This window comes from Triticum aestivum, chromosome 5D (genome assembly GCF_018294505.1).
Source record: "Triticum aestivum cultivar Chinese Spring chromosome 5D, IWGSC CS RefSeq v2.1, whole genome shotgun sequence".
NCBI lineage: Eukaryota > Viridiplantae > Streptophyta > Magnoliopsida > Poales > Poaceae > Triticum > Triticum aestivum.
Window position 1 is genome coordinate 543,415,435 of NC_057808.1, and position 24,953 is coordinate 543,440,387.

The 24,953-nt window shown below is 45.6% G+C and overlaps 3 protein-coding genes across 7 annotated transcripts; 2 read left to right on the forward strand and 1 right to left on the reverse strand.

Annotated features, from left to right (window-relative positions):
• Nucleotides 1-718: 718 nt before the first annotated feature.
• Nucleotides 719-7,219, reverse strand: LOC123123683 (ubiquinone biosynthesis monooxygenase COQ6, mitochondrial). Of its 2 annotated transcripts, none has more exons than XM_044544248.1 (10): nucleotides 6,922-7,219; nucleotides 6,744-6,822; nucleotides 6,542-6,644; nucleotides 6,059-6,202; nucleotides 5,262-5,320; nucleotides 3,038-3,105; nucleotides 2,883-2,934; nucleotides 2,215-2,403; nucleotides 1,525-2,127; nucleotides 719-1,282 (listed from the first exon to the last, which is right to left on the reverse strand). In XM_044544248.1, exons 1-10 carry the CDS (start codon nucleotides 6,981-6,983, stop codon nucleotides 1,067-1,069), a joined length of 1,575 nt encoding a protein of 524 aa, XP_044400183.1. In that variant the 5' UTR covers nucleotides 6,984-7,219; the 3' UTR covers nucleotides 719-1,066. The 2 variants fall into 2 exon arrangements, with proteins under 2 accessions (XP_044400183.1, XP_044400184.1); XM_044544249.1 differs by having other exon boundaries at nucleotides 6,538-6,644; nucleotides 6,922-7,172.
• A 4,687-nt stretch (nucleotides 7,220-11,906) lies between these two features.
• Nucleotides 11,907-14,768, forward strand: LOC123123685 (E3 ubiquitin-protein ligase RNF170). 2 transcript variants are annotated; one of them, XM_044544253.1, is made up of 5 exons: nucleotides 11,907-12,194; nucleotides 13,247-13,446; nucleotides 13,910-14,011; nucleotides 14,237-14,288; nucleotides 14,382-14,768. In XM_044544253.1, the coding sequence occupies exons 1-5, from the start codon at nucleotides 12,068-12,070 to the stop codon at nucleotides 14,492-14,494; spliced, it is 594 nt and encodes a 197-aa protein (XP_044400188.1). In that variant the 5' UTR covers nucleotides 11,907-12,067; the 3' UTR covers nucleotides 14,495-14,768. The 2 variants fall into 2 exon arrangements, with proteins under 2 accessions (XP_044400188.1, XP_044400189.1); XM_044544254.1 differs by lacking the exon at nucleotides 14,382-14,768 and having other exon boundaries at nucleotides 14,105-14,288.
• A 221-nt stretch (nucleotides 14,769-14,989) lies between these two features.
• LOC123123684 (uncharacterized) lies at nucleotides 14,990-23,770 on the forward strand. 3 transcript variants are annotated; one of them, XM_044544251.1, is made up of 4 exons: nucleotides 14,990-15,207; nucleotides 15,377-15,463; nucleotides 16,023-16,438; nucleotides 23,552-23,770. In XM_044544251.1, exons 2-4 carry the CDS (start codon nucleotides 15,383-15,385, stop codon nucleotides 23,724-23,726), a joined length of 672 nt encoding a protein of 223 aa, XP_044400186.1. In that variant the 5' UTR covers nucleotides 14,990-15,207; nucleotides 15,377-15,382; the 3' UTR covers nucleotides 23,727-23,770. The 3 variants fall into 3 exon arrangements, with proteins under 3 accessions (XP_044400186.1, XP_044400185.1, XP_044400187.1); XM_044544250.1 differs by lacking the exon at nucleotides 23,552-23,770 and having other exon boundaries at nucleotides 16,023-16,782; XM_044544252.1 differs by lacking the exon at nucleotides 23,552-23,770 and having other exon boundaries at nucleotides 14,996-15,207; nucleotides 15,382-15,463; nucleotides 16,023-16,782.
• Nucleotides 23,771-24,953: the final 1,183 nt, after the last annotated feature.

The window sequence follows — 24,953 nt, forward strand, 5'->3', positions numbered from 1 at the left end:
TCACCTCGTATACCACGTGACACATGTGGCAAGCAATCCAAACAATTAAAAAAAACTCTCACCTCCTATGATACCAATTTTAAGAATTTAAATTTAAACATTTCAAAAAAATCTGAAAAAAATCATCCATGTTCACAACACAAAAATCAGATCCAAATTCGAAATATACAAAGAAACAAAAAAAAAGAAATTAATCAAGAATAGTGTCAAAAGAAGACAAAACAAAAATGACACTATTCACATATGAATTTGTCTTTTTTTGTTTCTCCATGTGTATTCAGAATTTTGATCTGAATTTTTTAGGGGTTGTCAATGTATGTGTTGTGAACATCTATGACTTTTCAGAATTTTTTTGAATTGTTTAAGATTCTTCAAGTTGGTATCACGGGAGCATGTGAAGGTTGGTATCACTAGATATTTTCCCACTGGGTCAATTGATCGGCACACGGCTCGGAGCGGGTGACCATGATCTCAGCAAGCCCACCCAACGCCTAAGTGCACACAGATTTTTTTTTCTCTATTTTTTCTCTATTTGTATAAAAACAGGTGTACACAGATAATGTGCTGCAAAATATAGCAGTCTATCTAAACAATAGAAAGCATGTGCCACTGAGAAATTTAAAACATATAGCCTGCCAACCCTTCAGGCAGATACCCTCAAAACCCTGAGTGCATAATGGTCTGCATTTTGCCTATATAACTAACCAGATAAAAAAGGTGCCAACGAAAATAAACTAATCTTCCATGGCAAGCAAAGTACAGAACAAGCCTTACAGACATGAAAAGAAATCCAGTAAATACAATCTTATTTACTAGTATTAACTACTCCTCCGTCTCAAGATGTAAGACGTTTTTTGACACTATGATAGTGTTAAAAAATGTCTTACATTTTGAGATAGAGGGAGTACTTGTTACATTTTATCCAACTAACGTTTCTCAGGTGGGATATGGTACTAGCTAGCTTAGAAGATATTGCCAAAAGTACACCATGCTAGTTTGAACTAACGCATTTCGGTACAGTGCTGCAGTGACAGCCAAGAGCCAACAAGTTTGTAAGACCTGCTGCTTATGAAAACAGAGGCGATTTCCTGTCGCCCATTGCGTAAGAAATTATGTTCTTCTTCAATGGTGATATGTACTGGGCACCATGGAATGCAGCGGCTCTTAGAACATTGAGGGGTCCGAAATCGACAGAGTACATCTTCTGGAAGCCATCTAGAACTGCCGCCATCGCAACATTGGCACCCTTGCGGTCATTCTCATACCGGTTCAGCAAAGATAGCTGGCAAATGGGAAAAGGTTTGGTTAGTTTGCTGTCCATGACAAACATGTTGTTTATACTAGAGTAACCAGCATATGCAAGATGATGACAAACAATGATCCAAATAAAGAAACCAGGAGTCAAAGCAAGGAAGATTAAGCTTGCTGAATGACCAGCTCATAGTATTAAGAGTTGCTCACAGAAGCTAGATACAGTAGTATCCGCATAAATCTAACCAAAACACAGCAATATTAGGTACTTACATCCCCAATATCAGCACCAACAGAAACTCCTTCAGAAATAACTTTTGCTAAGGCAGCTGCATCTCCAAAACCCAAATTGACACCTTGACCGGCCAAGGGGTGCACTGTATGAGCAGCATCACCAACTAATGCTAGCCTTTTTGAAACATAATCATGGGAGTGCATCAGGGACAATGGAAATGCCATTCTCTCTGAGATCAGCCCAATTGCCCTTGGTGGTACTTCAAAGCATTCTTTCGTAGACGCTGCAGTACCTCCAAAGTCAGAAAACAACCTTTCCACGTAATGGTCAAGGCTACTAGAATTGGGATGGGGTCCATAACCAAAATCCAATGCACGGTTCACTGACATCACAAAATCTTCAGAGCTCATTGACTTATGGCGTGATGCCTCCTCTGGGCTCATTGTCCACACTATATTGCTGAAGTTGTCACCTATTGGAAGCAGGGCAATCGGACCAGAAGGGAGAAACCTCTGCCATGCAGTGTCATTCTCTGCAGTATGCTCTACTGTACAGATAATGGCACTCTGAGGATAACTCCAACCAGTTGTTTTTATGCCCGCAATCTGCCTTACATTGGATTTGGAACCATCAGCTCCTACCTGCGACCATAATTTAAAATAAGTGACTGAAGGCAATAAAGAGATACAAAAGTTTGAATGAATGGAGAATCATATATAGGAACATACCACCAACTTTGAATATAAAGTCTGTCCATCACTTAGGTCAAGTTTAACCAAATTACTACGGCGTAGTTCCTCTGCCTCAGTTGATGGTGGCTTCAGTCCTGCTACTCCTACGTTTCTGCTCTTTGATGGGAAAGCAAGAGAGACCAATCGGGTAGGGTAGACCATCTTTTCAATGTCCTCCTTTTGCTCCTGGTAAGGCAAACATCTTAAGTTGCAATTTAAGGTGACTATTTCAATGGAAAATAAAGGAAGATAACAATACAAGTGCAACATCTAGCTGGAAACCACCCATCCATTAATTTCCGTGTGTCTTGACATTTTTAGGATATTTGAGATTACCTTATGAGGACTATTAATGTCACACATAAATTTGAACTGTGCTTCATGACCAACAGTTCTAACGAAATATGTTGTCGGTAACTAATCGTCGTGTACAGCTAATAAAAAACTAACATATGGGAATTAGGTGCCATAAAAGTAAGTACATCTGTTTTTTATGACAAAGGTCTCTTATATAAGATTTACTTTGCTCTCTAGAATGTGTGGGCTGTAAGGCTGTACTGTATTCAACAAGTTTATAAACTAGGAAACAAACCATTTGTATGGAGTGAGGTCTAAAAATCTAGATGCGGATCAAAATCATCGAAAGTTTATTGAAAAATACAGACCTGTAAGCGTAACAGAAGTGAGTTGCAAAGCACCTTGTTTTCCACCACACATCTAAATAACGGGAAAACAAAGCAAAAGGTTATCACTGAACCAGTGGAAAAAGAAAAGGTTATCAGACAATTAGAGGTTTACAGCAGCTCCCATTTAAACATACCCAAGATATTCTTTGCACACGTCGCTTGCGTTGTACCTTGTGTATCCTAGTCCAGTGTAATCCCACACCTGCCAGCGAAAATGCGTCAAATTGCAATCAATGCTTATGTTGAACACCCACTATCTAAAGCAAGAAACTGCTGGTCTTGTTGTGTGCAGGTGCAGCAAATAAGTTGGAAGAAACTGTTGCTCTTGTTGTGTGCAAGTGCAACAAATAAGAATGAAGAAACTGTTGCTGTCATTGTTTGCAAGCGCAACAAATAAAAGAGGACAAGACCAAAGGTAAAGGAGGCATGCTAATGCATGTACATATGGCAGAACAGTTGCCATGAAAAAGATCACATAATAATGGCCTAATATGCACGAAATAAGGCATACAATATGTACCATCCAATCATAGTTAAGCTTCAAGTAATCTATAATATCCTAAATTTAAATGAAAGGGGCTAGGTAAAACAGGGGCAGAATAAGGTATACCACTATGTCAATGTATTTATGTTCCATTTGGAAATTGAGTGGGAAACTTTGAAAGTGTGAAGCATTTGTGCATGTTCCATTTCACCATTTTTATTGTGATCAATTCAATAGTTCATTCAATTTGGTTCACTGGGACAAATGAATCAAATGGATTCAATAGAGAAGCATCAGCGAATTGCTCTGAGTCTTATCAAGCACATGATGAAGTTAATCAACATATTTTTATACATGGACCATAGGTTGCAGAAATCAAGTTGGCACTGAGGTTTGCACATATTCAGTCTATTTAGTAAAGAAACAAACTAAGTCTAAGTCACCCCAAATTTAAACATGTGCCAGGAAACATCCATATTATGGACCATAGAGAGTTAAGGTTGTGCCATAATATTGGATATAAGCCAGTACTTCAACAATCATTTCAACATATCAGGACAGAAATAAGCTTTAATGAGACTATATGCTACAAATCTAACATAACACATCAGGTAGTCAATAAAATAAAGCAGCAGTGCTGCAAGTCACTACAATGAACTTGCCAAAATTCCCCAGGATGCACTCTAAGGACAAGCTTACATGCTTGTAAGCATGACAATTTATTGCCATGTTCTATGAGGGCAGGGTTACTGAATGAGCATCTGCCATATTTAGTGAAACTTTCTTTGCTTATCATGCTTTAAAAGAACAAACCATGAAACCCTCGAATGTCCTATATAAAGTTAGTCAGACCAGATCTTGCAAGAAACCATGGACTCGAATGGAGACTCGGTAGTTTTTCCTCAATGAGCAATGTAGACCAGAGACAAAAATAATAATGCTTATCACATAGGTTCAATAGAGCACACACAATAATCAGATTGATAAACAACGTTGACAGCTAAAACTAACCAAGAACAGCAAGTCAACGTTTGTCCCTCTCATACGTTATATAGCATTTATACCATTCATTTATGGTGTTTGTAGGTGACAATATCAACATATCCATTCACGGCATTACAGTTACTATGCAATGTAAGGGCTGCCTAGCATAATTCTGAATTCCCCTCTCAAGCTTTAGCACTGGAATTTAAAGTTTATTAGGATTGTGCGGAAGATATACTAATATCAGAAACATAACATGAGTTCAGTTACCAAAACATATTTAATCCCATGATGTCAGAAGACACGTAAGGGAGGTCAAGATATGATTCTTATACAAAGATGACAGAAAAATCTGCTTAAGAGTTCAGGTCACAATATTGAATACAACTGGTCAGCTTTCAAACAACGCACAATATATCTACAGGATACTGCATCTGTAGTGGATAATCTTTGGCTATGCTACCCGTTTTTCATGTATAGGGAACTGATATGATAGAACTAGATGTACTTGTCCTCTATATAGAATCATCCATATATTAAAAACAACATGACAGGCATGCATACTTTACAGCCAGCCCAAGCTCAAAAGGCCCACAAAAATGCTATTGCCCATTAAACTGCCAAGGTATTTATGTTTTCTATGCTTTATTAACAAACTTGATTACATGTTAACCCATAATTATTTTTCCCCTGGAATAGAAGAAAATATGAAATAAGCAGACAGATGAATCATGAAATGTCATTTTAGTTTGATTTGACAATCTATCAATCATAGGAACACCAACATATATAAATTATTATATCTAGTGTAGGAATAGATATAGTGGTAGAAAGCAGGTGAACACAGAAAGCTAATCACCATCCATATGATGAAAATTGCATGTCATCACCTGCATTTTACCAAAGAAAGCGTGTCTCTGCTGTAGAATATGCTCCCATGCACCAATATCTGTCACGTGACATCATACAAGTATGAAATATATGTCAAACTATACAATACTATAGCTACTAAATAAAATGAAGTAGCTACAAACACATAATAAGGAATGTTTTAAGATGTTGTACTTCTGAAACTACATGTTGTCAAGCATTCCACTTTTCATCCTCAATAAGCGAAAATAGTGCCACACATTTAATCAAATTTATGATTAGGCACAACCAGCGGCAAAAAAGAAACAATGGGTATATATAGATCAGCAGAGTTGGCAGCACCATCCGTGATTGTGCCTATTTGACATGAAGTTCCAGGTTATCACTATACTAAACAAGAAATGCAGCTCAGCTGGATATTGCGTGATGACAAGTGCTAGGCACATATCAGTTACTCCCTCTGTAAACAAATATAAGACGTTCTAGATCACTAAAGTAGTGATCCAAAGCGTCTTATATTTGTTTACAGAGGGAGTACTTAGCTAACATCGCAAAGCAGTAGGTTGTGACTGAAGCACTTTGAGGTTATAGGAACAATCTAATGTAAGCATAGATGGGTTCTTCAGATCAACTTAAAAGCTAGTAGCATGTCTTGTTTAAACAACTGTCAAACCCAACAAAAGGGATCGACCTTTCTGAATTATCACCAAAACATACTAAGCACGCTTTAGCTCCAGATATTGATATACAGCAAACATTCGCAGAATTCTGGCTTGTAACAAGCAATGACATATCGATTTTATATTTACAATCTTACCTCTGAAGAAGGAAATGGTTGCAGGAGTAACAGTGCTGACCCTTGAATCAGGTATACCATCTTTCTTCAGATAATTCGTTGACTTCAATGCAGGATTGCTGTCGATGACGGCAACTCGCAGGTGTTTGGTCAATGGCATATTGGCTGCATGTAAGGATAAATAAGCGTAAACCCAAGATTATATACAGAATAGGTATTTCTAATCTAACACAACCATAGCATAGGATTGTCAAATTCATACACAAGATGTTTTCGTATAGCCCTCAGACTACCCTGCACTACCAACAGCATTTGCAGTACTTGACATTGAACTAGTAAAATAGCAGGGAGAATTTTATTCCAATGGTGCCAACATTCCTTCTATAACTAATTCTGTAGCCTGCCCATTATGAGGATCGATTCTCCGACTAAGAGCAACACGAAGCTGAGCTCATGAACAATTGGAAGTAAGTAACAGAAGTACACCAAGGCAGCAATACCTACAGAGTGCACAAGCAACAGCCAGGCCCACCATGCCTCCACCGACGATAGCAACATCAAGCTCGTCGTCTCCGGCTCTCACCCCGCCAACCTTCTCCAGGCCATCCTAAATGTTCACCGGCAGAATAAATAAACCTCAATCAATCTCGTAATTCGCGGCACACTATGGGCCACGGCACATGCGGTTCGCGGAGAGGAAGGGTACCTGCGGCTCGGACGCTCCCGCCGGCGCGCTGGAGAAGGCCCTCGAGGCCTTCCGGATCCGATCCGCCGCGGCGAAGCACCTGCGGTTTGGGGGAGAAGGTGGAGAATGGATGAGCCGGAGCAGAAGAAATCGGGGATGGAGGGGGGAGGGCGGGGACACAGAGAGCACTCGCGCGCACCTCGTTCTGCGCAGCAGGGCGTGGGCCGCGGCCGCGGAGGCGCGCGCCGGCGTCAGCGTCATCGGCGAGGTTTGGGTTCCGAGGGCCGAGCCGAGCGGATACCTGTATCTACGAGATTGACGGACCCCCGGTTCCGCCGGCCGCCGGAACACTCTGCTCTGCCGCCGTGAACAGAGTCAAATCGGCCTCGGAGACCCTTGAAGGCGGGGCACCGGTCGCGGACTCGCGGGAGGCGGCTGTTGGGGGTGCTAACGTGCGGCGAGTAGGGATTTTGTGCGGGTGGAGACGGCGGCGGCCACGGTACTTTTTTTTTTTTTTGAGAAATCTAGTCCCACTTTATTAAGTCTCAGAAATGTTCATGGATACAAGATTTTGATCGTGGGGAATCCCAAATCACAGATGACGACCTACTCCTAAATTACAGGAGTACTTTGCTAGATTGTGCGCTTCAAAATTAAATTGCCTATGCTCATGGATGAAAGTACATGAAAGAAAAAATCTCGAGCGGCTAATGATCTCCCTAATAACTGCACCATGCCTTCCACCTGTGAGTTGATGAATATTGTTAATTACTCCCAGGCAGTCCGAGGCGACGTGAAGATGCTAGATGCCCAAATCCTCAGCGAGAGCAAGAGCTTCCCTCACCACATATGCTTCCAAAGTCGCTGGGTCATTCATACGAGAGACTAATGTGGAGGACCCCATGTAAACGCCATCCTGGTTCCTGCACACCACCGCCGAAGCGCCCATCTTGCCATTGTTTGCTACAGCTCCATCAACATTGAATTTGAAAGTGCCTTCGGGTGGAGCCGTCCATCGTACAGTACTATCTGTTGAGTGCCCTGTTGCCTGTCTCGAAGCTACAGCCGGCTCCACGGCCTCCTCCAGGTCACGCAAGTACGTGTTTATGAATTCATCTGTTTGTCTTGGCCCCTGAAAAATCGATTCATACACAGCTTTCCTTCGTGCATACCATATCGCCCATAGTGTGATGACCGGCCTCGTGAACTGCTCATGATTCAGAATCTCATGCAAATTGAACACCCAGTTCTTTGCGCTAGGCTCCAGATTATTAGATATTTTCTCAACAAGATCGTCATCTGACAAAGCCCATACACACCTAGCCATAGTGCAGCTTAAAAGTGAGTGTCTCCATGAGTCCTCGGCTCCGCATAGAGGACAAGCATCAATTTCTGTCATATTTCTTCGAAGCAACACATCAAAAGTTGGCAGTGAATGACGTGCCAATCTTCACAGAAAAACTTTCACTTTGGCGGGAATTTTGATCTTCCACAGCAATGTCCAGGCACTCTGTTCTTTGATACTGTCAGAGGATTCACCACATCCCTCAAGCCAACACTCTCGCTGAGTTTTAGTCCTGATGATGAATTTGTAGGCCGAGCTCACTGAAAAAACTCCCGTACTGTCCGGATGCCACGCCCAGTAGTCACCAATATTCTGTGTGCAAACCGGGATTTTCAAAATTTCCTCCGCGTCGTTGGGCAAGAAGATGTTGCGTATTAGCTGCTCATTCCAGCTTGCTGTAGCTGGCTCCATGAGGTCTGAAACCCTCTCTTGTGGGTTATGAACAAGCGATAAAATTGGCCGAAGATAGGAATTTTTAGGGATCCAATTGTCTGACCAAATAAAAGTCTCTTGTCCATTCCCAATTCTTTGAATCAAACCTTGCTTCAGGATATCCCTCCCCTCTAGAATTGCATGCCACACCTGGGAGGGTTTTGTGCCAAGTTCTGCATTAAGAATAGTAACCTCGGGGAAGTACACTGATTTCAATATTCTCGCACTTAGAGAGTTGGGCTCTTGAATAATCCTCCATGACTGCCTAGCAAGTAGGGCGAGGTTAAAAATTTCCATGTCCCTGAACCCTAACCTGCCCAAATATTTGGGCCTTGTCATAACTTGGAGAAACACGTCGACCTAGGCCTAGCAGAGGAAGGAGACGAGGATTCGGGCTTTTTTTTGTGAGAAAAAAAAGGAGACGAGGATTTGGTTGCGGCGACCGCTGGCGCATATGGGCTTCTTTTTAAAAAAATCAACATATCTTGGGATAACTGTGAACAAATTTTATTAAAAAATGTTATAATGTTTGAAAGTGTGAAAGAAAATTCAAAATTCGAACAAAACCTTGAAATGGAAGTGAGCAAAAAAGAAAAGCGTGAACAGTTTTATATATACATTGAACATTTTTGTGATATACGTTGAAAAAAGATACACGGTGAACATTTTTGTGATATATGCTGAACAATTTTTAAATACACAATGAAAACACTAAGTACGTTGAACATTTTATTAATATACGGTGAACAATTTCTTGAATATATGGTTAACATTTTCTTAAATATATGATGAACATTTTTCTAATACACGGCGAACTGTCTATAATACACACAAAAAAGAGAAGACAAAGAAAAGATAAACAGAAAAACAATGTCTTCAACATGTATAACAAAAAATGTTCAATGATATTTTAAAATTGTACAGCGTATATGAAGTTTGATATTTCTGGCCCATACAACTCTGTGCAATCAACAAGTTTTACAGATGTCTCCAACGAAGTTTTGGAGACTATTATGCTCATATATGCTGAAGATATATTCTAATCATGAAGCTTTGGAGAAGATTATACCTTTTTTTTTAACATCTGTACACATTTTAAATTAACAAAGTAGGAGTGAAGTCTGATTAAAACCGTAAGTTGTAGACCTCGTCAGAAACAGACCCTCACATCTATAAATCATTGAAGTCTGTACCTTATCTTCTGCAATCCCGGTCATTTTTAACCTTGAGGCCGTAGGTGGCATCGGGAAAAGAGGAGGATGGATCGGTTAGGCAGTACACCGGCATGGTATATTGTCGAACACATGCAGTGCGTCTCCTGGCATCATCATCTGGCCGAGCGTCTCCATCGCCAGTCTGAACTCGCCGCTCCGGCAGTACACCAAGACGAGCAAAGGTGTCCCCGACGAATTCCAGCGACTCCATCACATCCCGTGAGTGCACTTCCTCTCTGCACGTGCAGGGCGCGACCCGCCGGCGTCCTCACGAACGACGCACCCTCACCTACTCGACATCACCACCGCAACCAACCAGAACATGGCCGCGGCTTTGCGTGTGTGTGCAGTGGCGGCCCAGCAGTGGCTCATGGCGACCGGCATCCTGCCGCACCGCACCGCATGCGGCAATGTCGTCGACGATCTCACTTGCGCTCCACCGCATGAGGCGATGGCAGCATGCAAACTAGCTCGGTGTACCAGCTCCTGGTCGCAGCATAACCTACGGCTACGGCGGAGGAGTGCAGTCGACCAGGAGGTGCGCGAGGCAGTGGAAGACGCCACAAGCAGCCTGCTTGTCCCTTTGATCCGGCCATTATGGCGGCCGTCTGGATCAGCTCCAACTTCATGTAACCGACGACGTGGAGGAGTGCCGATGACGTCGCGCCGCCGGAGGCCGAGCGGTACAGCATGCGTTCATCTTTTGACCGGCCATGATGAGCTCCAAGTACCACACCTCGGGGCACTTCTGGCAGAGCACGAAGCCGCCCACCTCGGTGCGGCCCTGCGCGGCGGCGATGGTCTGGTCGCCGAGGTGGAACTCTGACACGCACATCCGCACCTTCCCCATGCGTGCGCTGCGATGTACTCCCTCTGTACAGAAATATAAGAGGGTTTATAATCCTTTATGGAGGGAGTAGTTACTACTCTGTAGACGCCTTGCTTCATTCATGCATCCATACAACCAAGAACACGTATGCTATGCACTCAATAATCACTGGCATTGGGCGGCTCTCGGACGCCCGAGGCAGCAGATCATGAACGGCCCCCCGAGAGCGTGAATCAAAGCCTAGTCGGTAAACACGGCATTCCCTCTGCCATGTCATCCCACGGTGAGAGTAACATAGATAGTAACATCACACATATCTAGGTTAAACAGATGATGTGGCATACAATAAATGAAGAAAGAGATGAAAATGGTAACATAGCTAGTTACTACTAGTATGAGTAACATCACACATATCAAGGCAAGATGTGTCTATAGCCTAATAAATGAAGTGCTCCATGTTACCACACATATATTACTCCCCACTATAGAGGTAGTAACATAGACTAATAACATGGACCCATTGTGGCTAGTCTAAAAGGACATCAAAGTCGCAAACAACCGGGATCAAAGAGGAGATGGTACAGACTTCGGGGATTCAGAGGTGAGGGTTCGTTTCGGATGAACTTTACAACTTCAGTATTTAAATCGTACTTCACTCACAAAGAAGTAGTACTGAGCAGATGAGAGCCATTAATTAGATGTGCTTTGTGTGGTGGACATGGGCTAAGTTATGCTCCTGACCTGGCAAGAGTTAAGTTAAGAGGAGTGTCGCATTTGTTTTTGTAAGACCTGAATTAGCTCTCACCCGATTCTTCTTGTTACACAAATATTGTCTTGTGAAGAGAGGGCTATACATTCAATTGTACTACTTCATCCATCCATCAATGTACCATACTCGCATTGTCGTCCGTGTCCACCCACGAGTGTTGCAGTGCAATGCAAAAGGGCTAGCTCGTCCTCGTTGTAGGCAGCATCGCGGAGGGATGCGTCCCAATCGTGGTCGTAGAAGCCGTCGGAGTGACTGCCGGTGCTGGACATGGTCGCGGGAGATCGGAAGTTGATGGATTGGAGAAAGGGGGAGCGGAGCGGAGTGAAATGAGGCTAGGGTTCGATCCAGATGGGTTTTTTTTTGGGGCCATGGTGGGTCATAGGGGGGCCGGACGGATGCACCTGGGCTGGATATGAGAAGTAACAGCCAGTCTGGGCGTTTGAGACAGGTTTAAAACATCCGGATGGGTTAATTTTTTAAAAAACGGTCAGTGATCGGTCCGTCCGTTTAGATGTTTGAGGCTAATTTGAGACGTTTGGGTGTATATGCTGAGCGATAAAAAAGCATTGGTTGCTTCGTGTGGGGGTAGCACCGCGTGGCGTGCGCGTCGAGCCGACGACGGGTAAAAGCAGAGCAGAGCAAAACGGTTTCCGTCCGACGACTTGACCGTGAAAGGGAAAGGAAAATAGAAACGCGTGTGACGTGTGCCTTCCCGTGCGTCTCCGAGGGCGACAGGGAAAGAAAGGAAGGAAGGGGATGAGCTCCGCCGCCGCCGCCGCCTCCTCGTCGGCGTCGCCGGTGCCGCCGGAGGACGACGTATGCTCCGTCTGCCACGACCGCTTCCGGATCCCCTGCCAGGCCAACTGCTCCCACTGGTTCTGCGGTTCGTCCCTCCCTCCCTCCTCCCTCCTCCCTTTCCTCCCCCGATCCATCTCCACTGTTCCCCCTCCCTCCCCGGAAAATTTGCCACAAATTGTATAGAGGCGTGAGCGTTCGGCTGGCTACGGGAAGCTGCTGCTCCTTCCCTTCGGGTGCGTGGAAGGGGGCTCTGGATTGCTCGGAATTGCCGACGAGTGTCAGATTCGTTCGATTGTTCAGATCAATGGCGAGCTGCGGAGTCGTACGCCCAGATCGAGAACTTGCCCTTGTTCTCTCCTAGTTTGTGTTGGACGTGCTTGCTCGAATCGATCCGAAATGAGGGTTTAGGGTGCTCTGGTTTGCTTGCGGTGAAATAATCGAACTCATATAGTGTGTAACGGGATGGCAGGGCAGTAGTGGGTACTAGAATCTATGTGCACCACCTGTCTGATAACAGGGTAGTGTCTACTAGAATGTGCACGACAGAAATATCTGCCATATTTCAAGATTGCTTCTCATTATCTGGAGTTTAAAATTGTTTCCAGCAAGTACTGAAGGCGATGAACACCATCCCCTTGTGCAGCCATTGTAGAAAATCCACCTTCATTGGCGATGTAAGCATCGTCTCGGCCCATCCAATGTCCGTTCACAGTCCCGAAGCAACAAAATCACATGTGCGTGTTCACATTGAGTTCAGATCGTCTCCACCTGAAACAATGGATGAGTTACTTCAAGAATTCCATATGCATCCTTGTATCTTGGTTGAAGGATACTATTTATCATTTTAAGGAAATGTGGCGCTGATTTTGTTCACTAGGAATAAGCAAGTTTGTCTGCCTAAAGTGTATAATCAATGTAATAGTAGATATACCATATGGTGTGTTACAGTGGAGATGTCCGCTGCATAGGTTACTGTTTGTCTTCCGGCTTACCCTCTACACAATATGTTGTAATATCTGGTTGCTGATTCACACATTATACATACTTTACCCATCTTATTCCTGTGTAGGGTATTATCTTCTATAGTTCTATTACTGAAGATTTAGTTAGTTCTTCTAAGTTCCCAAGTTTTTGCAGGAGAGTGCATCATCCGTGTTTGGAATCATGGAGCTGCTGTACAGCCTTGCAAGTGTCCCATTTGCCGCCGCCTGATAAATCTTCTGGTACCTGCTAATGTATCAGATGATCAGAATGATGATCCCCAACTTCAGCGTGTGTTGGGAGAGATTCAGCACTACAATCACATATTCGGTGGAGCACCACGCAGCCTAACTCAGGTTTATTGTACTCTGGTCATGGAAGTTGTCTTTCATTTATTTGGGATATATGATCTGCATAGGAGATTTGGCCAGATGATTTCAAATTTTCATCCTCTTCAAAATGACCAAGGACTGTTTTCCTGATATAAATTTTGCAATGGATATATGATTGGCAAAATTACCTGATAGCAATTCAGCAGTGCCAAGGGGGAATTCATCAGTACCCCATGTTCTTGTATAGGCTAGAAATTCTCACATTAATGATTGCAGTTGAAGGAGAAAGTTCTACAGCATCAGTTATGGCGATCAGATTAGGACATTGCAAATTGCTTAGATATAGTTATTCAAGCTTTATATTTGTCATGATAAATGTTAGCATTCTACAATGAATTTACCATGTATTTTCTAATCCAAAGACAACCTCTAGGCATTTACTAATAGTAGATTATGGTAACCACTAGTTCATTATTACCTTTTTCAGAGGTTGCAAGACCTACCGTTTTTCATACGGAGACTGTTCAGAGAACTAATGGATCCCCAGAGGACCCTCCCACTTGTCTTCAGGGCGAGGATGATTCTGATGGTACGTATGTTGTAGGCCACTAATAAAACCATGTTTACCACCTTATAACATTACACTGGAAAACTACTAAGACGGTGGAAGTAAACAAAACAGGTCACGCTGTTTGTTACTTCATTCATCTTCGTACCATCCGTTGGTGACCGGTGCTATGGATGCGAGGCATGAGACGGAGCGCGCACACATGTAGATACGAACCTGACGCGCTTGCTGATTCGAACTATGTAGGTGATCCTGAGCGGAGTGTACGTGCTGAGCCCGGTCGACATCCTTCCCGAGAGTAAGTGTGGCCCCTCCAATCCAAGCTGATTTGCAGTCCAAACTCCTTGGTGACATATGATGCACTGATATGGGTGTGTTGTTGGATGTGCAGGCGTGCTGGGGTTGTTTGGGTTCTTTGACGACTTCCTCATCCTGGTGATCGTGTTCCTCCACCTTGCTGCCGTGTACCGGTCGCTGCTCCTGTACCGCCACGGCGGCCATTGATCTGGACTTGGCGCGCCGCTGATGATGCATAGTAGCAGTAGTTGGTGGGCACGGTTGCGCGTGGCGATTTGAGATCTGATTTGTACGGGAATTAAACGTCTTGCCGTGTTGATGAGAGCTGAGCGGCTTTATGTTGGTTTGCTGGATGGATCATGGATGATGCACAAACACGCTGTATGTACTTTTAGCTTATTATTACCATTGTCAGTGCTAGTTCCAGAAAGAAAATAAAATAAAAGAAAAGAGCAACAGGAAGTTGCTTATTCTTGTGCCATTGCTGTTTGACACCGAGTCACCGATCATCAGACCCTACTAGATCCTGTCTCCCGTGGAAGTTTCGAACACAAATTGTAGGACCTGGGTGAAATTAAACTGACTCTCTTGGTGTGTTTGTGTGTGTGTGTCGTGTGCTGATGCTTTTCTTTTTTGAAGAATGATGTGGCATATTGTTACTGTCAGTCTAAAGACACCAACCTGAATCTCGCAATATTAGTTTTTTTTTGTGTGTGTGTGTGTGTGGCTCTTGCGAGGCCGAGCAAGTGGCTGGCTGGGGGCTGCTCGGAAGGGGCCGCTGGTTGGAGTTGGTTGGAGGCGCCGGCTCCCCTCTCCGCCGCAGACGCTGAGGAGCCAGCCACGCCACGCCACAGACAAGTGAAGCACAAGCGCCGACCAGCCGGGGACTCCGACGCCGGCGCAGCGCCCCCGCCCTATCCGTGCGTACTACCACCCCCCTCGCTGCTTCTCCCTTCTTCCCCGCCGGGATGCTGAACCCCGCCAGATTCATTTACTACCGACCCCGGCCAGCCAATCTGAATCTGTGACCGCGTCCGACGACTTTCTTGACACCTCGCTTTTTTGGGGGTTAAATCTTTGGCTATGCAGTGCAGGATGTTGGCCAGGTCGCCGGCGCTGCCCTTCCCCTTCCCGACGGCCACTGAAGCTTCCGCTTCGCCGGCCTTCTTTCAACCTGTAAGACGCGATGCTCATGCTAGCCCCTCTCTCTGTTTTTTAACTTTTAACACCTTGCGCTCAACTTGTTTATTTCAGATTTTGTCCCATCATAATTCATAGTCATACCACGACCCACATGGATTCCTGAATTTGAACTGCACACTACTCATATACGTACTACGTAGTATTATAAGCTAGTGCATTTTCAGTACACCAATACGTATCAGTCATACCTACCAGTAGCAAGCCAGATACGCCTTTTGCTATCTTTCTACTCCCAACCTAGCATTCAGTATATTCGGAGGAACTGGTATTTATCCTAGACTTTAGCACTAAACGTATTTACTGATTTCTCTAGCGCAGTTTTCACATTCATTGATTGATTCGATTGGAGGGTATACGCATATGAGAACCAAGTCTTAACTTGACAATTCACATCCCATATTGCTTCTTCTCTCTGCTATATACTGCTGTGTTTTTACACTTGGAGTTTTCAGTTTCTTGGTTTCTCTGCCTGCCGACTTAACACATACCGATGACTTTCTGATCGAGCGGGGTTCGCCTTCTATTCCTCCAGTGTCATCTCTTGGCTTCCCCAACTGTGATCTTTTCCAACAAGAAACATGGAACAAGATTAACTGTCCAGCCAAACATTCAGCACGGAAAAGCACAGCACGCAAGCAGGATTCACACAAGATGGCGGGCGCTCTCATCTGACCCGGCTCAGGCCGCCGCTGTCGTGGATGCCGGTGACAGCAAGACATGGGAAGAGTGCAAGCAGATACTCACCTCACTGAATTTCTCCACCGAAGACGCCGAGAAGATGCTGAAGAAGGCGTTCGGATGGCTCCATTCGCCGTACTGGACCGATGAGAGAAAGAAGGAGGTTCCGAGCGCGGAGGTGGTAAATGGAGTGCTGGACTACGTCAGGGGCCTCGGGCTCTCTGATGACGACCTTTACAAGCTGCTCAAGAAATTCCCGGAGGTTCTTGGGTGCGATCTCGAGAGCGAGGTGAAGCTGAATGTCGGCAAGCTGGACAGTGACTGGGGGATAAACGGCAAGACTCTCCGGAGCGTTCTGTTACGGAATCCCAAGGTTTTGGGCTACAATGTGGACTGCAGAGGGGACTGCGCGGCGCAGTGCACCCGCTGCTGGGTTAGGTTTTAGTGTGTTGTTCTGCGCTGTTACGGTGGAGAAATTCAGAAGCTCAGATGATACGTTACCAACTGTCTGTCTGTTTTTGTATAGGTTATATTCAAACCAAGCAGATTTGTATAGATGGATGTACATGTACTCCCTCCGGGAGGGTTTACAAAGCTAATTTGATTTGTCTCAAGTCAAAATATTTTAAGTTTGAGTGAGTTTTTCGAAAAAAATACTAACATCTACAGTTTTATTTAAATCCAGTATGAAAATATACTCCATGATATATCTAGTGATATTGATTTCGTACCGTGGATGTTGATGCCCCCCCCCCCCCCATAAACTCTGTCAAAGTTTAAGTAATAAATACATGGGTTTACTTCCAGTCTAGTATAAACTGAATATAACTTGTAGAAATTGTAGCAGTTTATAAGTAATGATAATAAATTTAAAAGTAGATGAAATCACATAAGCATATATACTCGCGGCAGGCAAGTTGGAGCACATCACAAGGCACACAAATAGCTCAAGTAAACAAGATCAAACAGACCCAGGATAAGGACCCCATGACTACTCCATGAGTCATGTGTGCTATGACAATCCGCTCGCTCCGTGCCACGATTCTTTTGTAGCTATGCCATCTCACAGCTAGAATCAGGTGCGACGGAGGCGGCTGCCACACTATACGACATGGCCCGGTGCGAACATGCTCGACACCGGGCATGTACTCGACATGGCACAATGTGCACACACGGCACGCTCACGCTCTCTCATTGAATGCGAAGCACCCAAGTTTAAAAACCAACAACACATTCAACTCAATATAGGAAAAGGAATTAAAAGAAAAACCAGCACATGAGGAAGAGGAGAGCTGAAAATTACCAGCACACACTGACCGATACAATTTCAGACGGGAGCATCCATGATTTCTGTTTCAAGAGATTGACTTGTTACGCGGATCTCTTCTTCAAGAAGCTGACTTGTTACGTGGATCTTGTCACCAAAGGTTTCCATTCCCATCAACGACCATAAGAGCCAGACATTTGTAAGGAACTCCCCAGCTTCACCCAGGCTCTTGGCATGCAGGTAGCCCCTGCATCTACCAGCAGAATAACAGAGCATGTCTACCCACACACCTTGGATCACCGTCCACCTCTCTTCCTCGTTGGGGTGGTCCATGAGTTGCTTGGCGAGTTTGTGGGCTTTGGGAACCACATCTTCTTTATGTTCCTCATCTTGTTCCATGAGAAGAATCCCCTGTGCAATGCTTGCTGGGTCATTCTGGTCCCTGAGAATGTGCTCGATATCATCACAAGCAACCGTGAACAAATCTTGTCTCGTCCCAGGCATCAGCATATCAGGACAAATGAAAAGCAGGTAGATCATGTAGTTGGATGTCTGCCTGCCGTGTTGGGTACTTTGACCTTGGGAGCATGTGTGAGCAGGGTGGTGGAAGCAGAGATCTGTGGCTATGTGCCACACAAGGACAATCTCGTCAAACGGTAGGTCGAGGCTCCAAGCTAGTTGTCGCCCCAGTTGATGGTGCCTCGACAGAGTCAGCTGCCCCCTGAGATTATTGAATCTTCTGTATGTGATAGGATCATGTATGTAGTTCTTCCACCCATCTTTTATGTACTGGCGAATCGGCCCTTCAATCTGGGAGGCCGCAGGCACCTGCCAAATGTACCATTGCTTGTTAATGTACTCCCTGAGGCACTTGAATGCAGCAAGTTTCATCAAAGTGGTGGGCTGCTTCTTGCGAGCACAAAAGGACATGAGGTTGTGCTGTGAAACCACGTCTTGCCAACCACGAAGATATCTTAGGATCCAACACTCACAAGGTAAGGCCAAGAAGGGTGTGAATGGAATCATGGCTGTGCAACCCAAGAGGATGTATGATACTCCAATGTCCTTGTCATTGTAACCATTCTTGTCACTCTTGGCGAAGAGCACCAGGGAAGCTAATGTCAGGAAAGGAAGCAAAATCGTCGAGCAGATGCCAAGGATAGTGTAGTGTGATCTCCCTTTGGTGTACAGGGTTCCATATGTCTTCCAAATCCAGGTAAATAAATCTCCGTGTCCATACCAATCATCCAGCTTCAGGGAATACTCTAGATAGTTAAGACGAACAGCGTACCCAGTAGAGAGGTCCACAAGCATCATAGAGACGTAGTTTCTTTATTGCACGGTCTAGAAACTTTTTATTCTCTCTTCTTTGGTCACTTGCACTTGCTACCTTGGTCTCTTGTACAAGCCTCTTTGCATCTTTTACATATTCTTCAAGTGAAAGGTTGCGTTGGGGGTCCTTCCTTTGCTTCCTGCAACAAAATCCCGTAAATTCAGAGTGCACCATGCCCACCATGGAGGAATGGATCCTTTTTCTCTTCGAGCGGACAGACTTCTGGAGGCCATGCTGTTGAAGCTGGCGCTCCTGAGGGCCTATGGCTTCTCACTGAACTTGAGGATGCCAACGATAAAGAGCAAGACCGCCGACTGCAGGAGCTTCTTCTGGCCGGACCACCACTAGCAGAAGATGTACAAGGCGACCGTGACTTGGGACACCAGAGTTATGGCATGCCGCTTCCATAGCTCATTGTCCTCGAGGCTGTAGGCCGTAATCTCCTGGCCGCCGAGGTGAATCAGGAGGATAGGCACCCATATTAGCTCGACGGCGTCGCTCCCCTCACCGGCAGTTAGCTGCTTTTGGCGGTTGAAGAGGGTGGCGAGACCGTAGACCGCCAGGGCATCCCCGCCTATGTGCGCCATCCACGCCAGCACCCTCAACCTCCGAAGCTTAGGCAATCGACGCACCCAAGCAAAGAAGTATAGGGGGAGCTGGACAGAGAGGCTGCACAAGACGAGGACGCGCAGCTTCCACTCATCCCACCATTGCATTGCATCTGGGACACCCATGTATGCGGCGCTTCCTCTTCCTCCCTTGTTCACTTGGGTATTTTGGTTCTAGCTAGCTAAGCTTAATTTCTCCTCGGGTGACCCAATGTGATTGATGAGCCTATACATACATGAAAGAGTGGTGCTGCCTTGTGATGTAATGAAGGTGAGCACTAGTCCAGTTCTCCTTTAATCTTTTGATTAATTAAATAGGAAAATGAAACATCAACGCTAAAACGACGCTGCTGCCTGCTGTAGCCAACCCCTCCTCGCCGATGCCCGAGGTCGCCACTTTCGGTCGCAGTGTGCTAGATCTGTTTTTATGAAGGATCTAATGATATTGATTTGGTATTATGGATATTGATTGTTTTTTGGGAAACGTTTCGAACCGGTCAGCCGGCCGAACTTTCGGCCGGTCTCGCCGTTATACTCGTGCACAACTACACATGCACAGCAAGCGCACGCCACACGCGTCACGGGACACCACCCACGTCCTTATCCACACCGCTCTTTCTCTCATCCACACAAATTCTCCAGCACCCGTCCTCTCCGCTCGCGCAACACCTGCCTCGCCTCTCAGCTCACGCATCCTCTGTCTCACCTCTCGCTCGCGCCGCCGGATACTAGCTCCGGCGAGCCCCACCACCGGAGGACTTCTCTCTACTACAATTTCTCCCTCTCCGACGAGGCCTCCCCCTCCAGTTCCCCGACGACCCCTCTCACCCAGGGATAGACCAGCCCGACGGACGATGGAGCTACCGCCGGACACACCAGGAGCTTCATCCGGCCACGCCGGGAGCTGCAACCGATGGACGGAGGAGCTACAACCGGCCACGCCGGAGCTGCAACCTGTGGACGGACGAAGCTACAATCGGAGCTGCGATGGGGGCGGCACACGGTGCTACATCCGGCGATGTTTCAATCGGCAGGGCAATCTGCTACAACCGATGCAGATTTTTGCTACCACCGCGCGATGGGAAAATCTGCTACAACCAAACGGCGGCAACTCCGCGGAGCTGCATCCGTGATGCAAAAAAGCTACAACCGAAATTGGGCCGGTCGACCGGCGCCTATCACCCCCCTTGTTTTTTTCGAAATGATGCATCGATATTCTGCTTCTTTACCTTACCTTTTATTACTACAATAATTCTTGCCCGTTGCTCGCGGTGATCTCAGGGTAAGGGTGCACCCATAACCTCAAAGGGCCGGCAGGATTCCTCTATCATATATAGGATATCTCAAAGGTAAAGGTGCGCACTTACCCACGTGTGAGCATGATGACGTTCTTTGCTTTTTTTCTTTTTTCCCTTGCTTTGTTTTGGAGCAATCGGGTGTAGTAGCTCAGAATCAGATTCAGTGAAGCATGTGCATGCAATGCATACATTTCCGTACCTAGCTTGAGGCAAACTTCATAAGAGTATGCAGCCACATCCACGGCTAGTCCCAGAATGCTCAAATACCAGTTCTCGAACAAAGCTCAGATGCCTCTCTACTCTATGATAGGCATTTCTCAGACTAATCAGTTCTTTCCAAAACTATGATAATTTGAGAGTATAGAGAAAACGGCAGCTCACACATTTCATCGACCATGAGATGATTAATCGATGATCTTATTCGGTTACTTCTGTTTTTGAGATTCTCTGACCCTTTACCTTTATTATTCTTGTTACTTGTTCGCAGTGATCTCAAGTGGAAAGGTGAACCCATATATGATTCAGCAGCTTCAAGCACAATTTTTTTAGCTTTCTTTGCTGCGCTGTCGTATTGGTACTACTCACGTGTCTTTCATGATGCTTTTTTTTTGGGGTTTTCTGTTCCTTTCCTTGGGCCGGCTCTCCGGCCTCCCCACCCTCCTAACCTCTGCCGAGACCCGAGAGAATCAGACGTTGAGGAGCAGTCAAAAGCGAAGACCGGCGGCCGCCGGCCCAGCTGCCCCTGCCCTATGCGTGCGTATAACTTCTACTACTCCCCTTCTTCCCCTCCCTGGTTGGTTGGTTCCATCTCCCGCAGCGGTGGACGACGATTTTTTTTTTTTTTGAAACGAGGCAAAAGACTTGCCATTTTCATTGATTAGAAAAAGTGAGATTTGCCCGGTTAATTGGCGGAAAACCAGGCTAAAACCGATACAACCCAATCCATAGCATGGGCACCACAGGCCAACCTGGCCAACATGGCAACAGATGGTCACACGCGCGAACCACCGACAGCTCCGAGCAGACACTAAAGCCTGATTTTATCTGCATGATGACTTAATGCATAATACCAATGACTTCTGAGTAAGGGCCTGTTCGGCAATAACCTAGCTCCTCCGAATCTTTAAATCCGCGCTCCGCTCGATGGCTCCCTGCTCCCGCCGAGATTTTTCCCGAAATCACTAATTAAGGAGTACTCGTTGCAAAGAACACTCCACCTTCCCAAGTCACGACCAGTGGCGCACATGCAGCGCGCCACTTGTCGCAACCTGGTAGTTTTCCCTTTTTTCGTAGATCCGTTTATTCAAAATGTTTTATCTCTTAAACCGTGCGTCCAAATCTCAAACCGTTTTCACCATTGGATTCCTCGCGTCGAGATCTTCAAAACTAGATCCCATGTTGATAGGTTTTGACGAACTTTTTTTTCTTGAAAAAAAACGGACAAAAAAAAACCGGACGAAAAGACCAAACCGGGAGCACGTTTTTTTTTCCTTTCTGAAAGAGGCACGCCCGTGCCTTTCGCGAAATCACAACCGTGCCTCTCGGGGAAGCAAAACCGTGACTCTCGTGGAAGGAAAAAAACAAAAAACGCGTTTTCTTTCTTTCCGAAAGAGGCACGCCCGTGACTCTCGCGAAAGCACAACCGTGCCTCTGGCGAAAGCAAAACCGTGACTTTCGCGAAAGAAAAAAAACAGAAAATGCGTATTTTTTCCCTTTCCGAGAGGCACGGCCGTGACTCTCGCGAAAGCACAACCGTGCCTCTCGCGGAAGCAAAACCGTGACTCTCGTGAAAGAAAAAAAAAACAGAAAACGCGTTTTGTTTTTCCCTTTCCGAGAGGCACGGCCGTGACTCTCGCGAAAGCACAACCGTGCCTCTCGCGGAAGCAAAACCGTGACTCTCGTGAAAGAAAAAAAAAAACAGAAAACGCGTTTTGTTTTTCCCTTTTCGAGAGGCACGGCCGTGACTCTCGCGAAAGCACAACCGTGCCTCTCGCGGAAGCAAAACCGTGACTTTTCGCAAAAAAAAAACGCGTTTTTCGCATAATTTTTTTTTCGAAAATTTTTTTTGGTCGAAAAGTTAAGGAAGACCAGGGGAAAACCAAAACATCGAAAAACCCCGGGAAAAAACCGTTTAAAAAACCGAAAACGCGTGCGGAAAAATTAAAAAAAAATCTGGAGGGAGCGTCCAGAGCGCGACACGTGACAAATGGCTGAGAGCGCGCCAATTGGCGCTGATAGTTACGAGGCTTCCGAAGGAGCGCTCGTTAACTAGTTGCTCCGATTTTTCCGATCTGAAACATGTTCGGCAACCGAACCCTGGCTCCCTTCGCTAACTGGGCCTTTTGTCTCAAAAAGCTGGCCCAAGAAAAATAATGAAGCGGAACGTACGAGCGGGAGAGAGAGATAGATCGCACGAACCGGTATATTCCACTTATCGGTGGCAGGTTCCTGTAATTTCCACAAACTCCATCATTTGCTGGATCTGCAGAGTTCGGTTTTAGCAGCTCCAGAAAATTGAACTGTAGACTGCTCCACTCCGCGCTTCCGACTCCGAGGAGTTAAAGCGTTTGGCTCTGCTCTGCCTGCTCCAAGAGTGGAGTTGTGGAGCAGAGAGAATCCGAACATGCTCTAAGTGTGGTTTCTGTTCTATTCCTCCTGTGCCATCTTCACCAACTGAGATGTTTTACAAGAAGAGACATGGAACAGGAACCCCACTCACTCACAGGATTAACTGTCCAGCCAAACATTCAGCACGCAAATAGGATTCACAGAAAATGGCGGCCGCTCTCATCTGACCCAGCTCAGGCCGCCGCTGTCGTGGACGCCGGTGACAGCAACACAAGCTAAGCTGCTCAAGAAATTCCCGGAGGTTCTTGGGTGCGATCTCGAGAGCGAGGTGAAGCTGAATGTCGGCAAGCTGGACAGTGACTGGGGGATAAACGGGAAGACTCTCCGGAGCGTTCTCTTACGGAATCCCAAGGTTTTGGGCTACAATGTGGACTGCAGAGGGGACTGCGCGGCGCAGTGCACCCGCTGCTGGGTTAGGTTTTAGTGTGTTGTTCTGCGCTGTTACGGTGGAGAAATTCAGAAGCTCAGATGATAGGTTTTACCGTTTTAGTGTGCTGTTGTGAATTATTACTGCGAACACCTTCAGAAGTTCAATCGATATTCTGTTTTTGCATCGGTTATTCCAACCGAGCAGATTTGTATAGATGAATGTAATCCCTCTTGGCGGATTTACAAGGCTCATCGACCAGAGTTTGTCGTGAAAAATATTAACATCTACAACTTCGTATAAATCTAGTATGGAAATGTATACTTCATGATTGATCTAGTGATATTGATTTTGTATTGTACTCCCTCCGTCCCAAAATAAGCGTTGCTGGTTTAATACAACTTTATACTAAATCAGTGACACTATTTTGGGACGGAGTGAGTAGATGTTAATATTTTTCCTGATAATCCCTTGGTCAATCTTAAGTAATAAATGTGTGGGTTTACTTCTTAGTATGAACTAGAGACAACTTGTACAACTGTAGCAGTTTATAAGTAATGCTATCAAATTTAAAAGTAGATGGAATCGTATAACCATAACAACTCGCGGCACATCACATAGCACACAAATAGCTTATAAATAAACAAGATCAAACAGACCCCACGGGTCATGGGTGCTACAACAATTCGCTCGCTTCGTGCCATGATTCTTTTGTAGCTGTGCCATCCCACAGCTAGAATCAGGCACGACGGAGGCGGCTGCAACACTAGGACATCGCCCAGTGCGAACATGCTCGACACCACGCGCGTACTCGACATGGCGCGACGTGCACACACCGCACGCTCGCGCTCTCTTATGGAAAGCAAAGCACACAAGTTCAAAAAGAAACAGCACACTCAAGTCAAAATAGGGAAAGGAATGAAGAGAAAATCAGCACAACACCACACCAGTTTATTCGAACAAGTAACGAGAATATAATTTCACACGAGAGCATCTGTGATTCCTTCTTTTTCAAGAGGCTGGTTGATCTTGTCGCCCAGGATTTCCATTCCCATGAACGACCATAAGAACCAGACATTTGTAAGGAACTCCCCACCTTCACCCAGGCTCTTGGCATGCAGGTAGCCCCTGCATCTACTGGCAGAATAGCAGAGCATCTCCACCCACACACCTTGGATCACCTTCCACCTCTGTTCCTCGTTGGGGTGGTCCATGAGTTGCTTGGCGAGTTTGTGTGCATACTGAACCACAATTCCTTTAAGTGCATCTCGTTCCATGAGAAGA

Coding starts and splice junctions, on each gene's coding strand:
- LOC123123685 (XM_044544253.1), top strand. CDS start 12,068: ATGAGCTCCGCCGCCGCCGCCGCCTCCTCGTCGGCGTCGCCGGTGCCG. Junction 13,447..13,909: donor CACCACGCAGCCTAACTCAG/GTTTATTGTACT, acceptor TACCTTTTTCAG/AGGTTGCAAGACCTACCGTT. Junction 14,012..14,236: donor GGGCGAGGATGATTCTGATG/GTACGTATGTTG, acceptor CGAACTATGTAG/GTGATCCTGAGCGGAGTGTA.
- LOC123123684 (XM_044544251.1), top strand. CDS start 15,383: ATGTTGGCCAGGTCGCCGGCGCTGCCCTTCCCCTTCCCGACGGCCACT. Junction 15,464..16,022: donor CGCCGGCCTTCTTTCAACCT/GTAAGACGCGAT, acceptor CTATTCCTCCAG/TGTCATCTCTTGGCTTCCCC. Junction 16,439..23,551: donor AAATTCCCGGAGGTTCTTGG/GTGCGATCTCGA, acceptor GGAGGTTCTTGG/GTGCGATCTCGAGAGCGAGG.
- LOC123123683 (XM_044544248.1), bottom strand. CDS start 6,983: ATGACGCTGACGCCGGCGCGCGCCTCCGCGGCCGCGGCCCACGCCCTG. Junction 6,645..6,743: donor CGGGAGCGTCCGAGCCGCAG/GTACCCTTCCTC, acceptor GTGAACATTTAG/GATGGCCTGGAGAAGGTTGG. Junction 2,935..3,037: donor GTGTGCAAAGAATATCTTGG/GTATGTTTAAAT, acceptor CCCGTTATTTAG/ATGTGTGGTGGAAAACAAGG.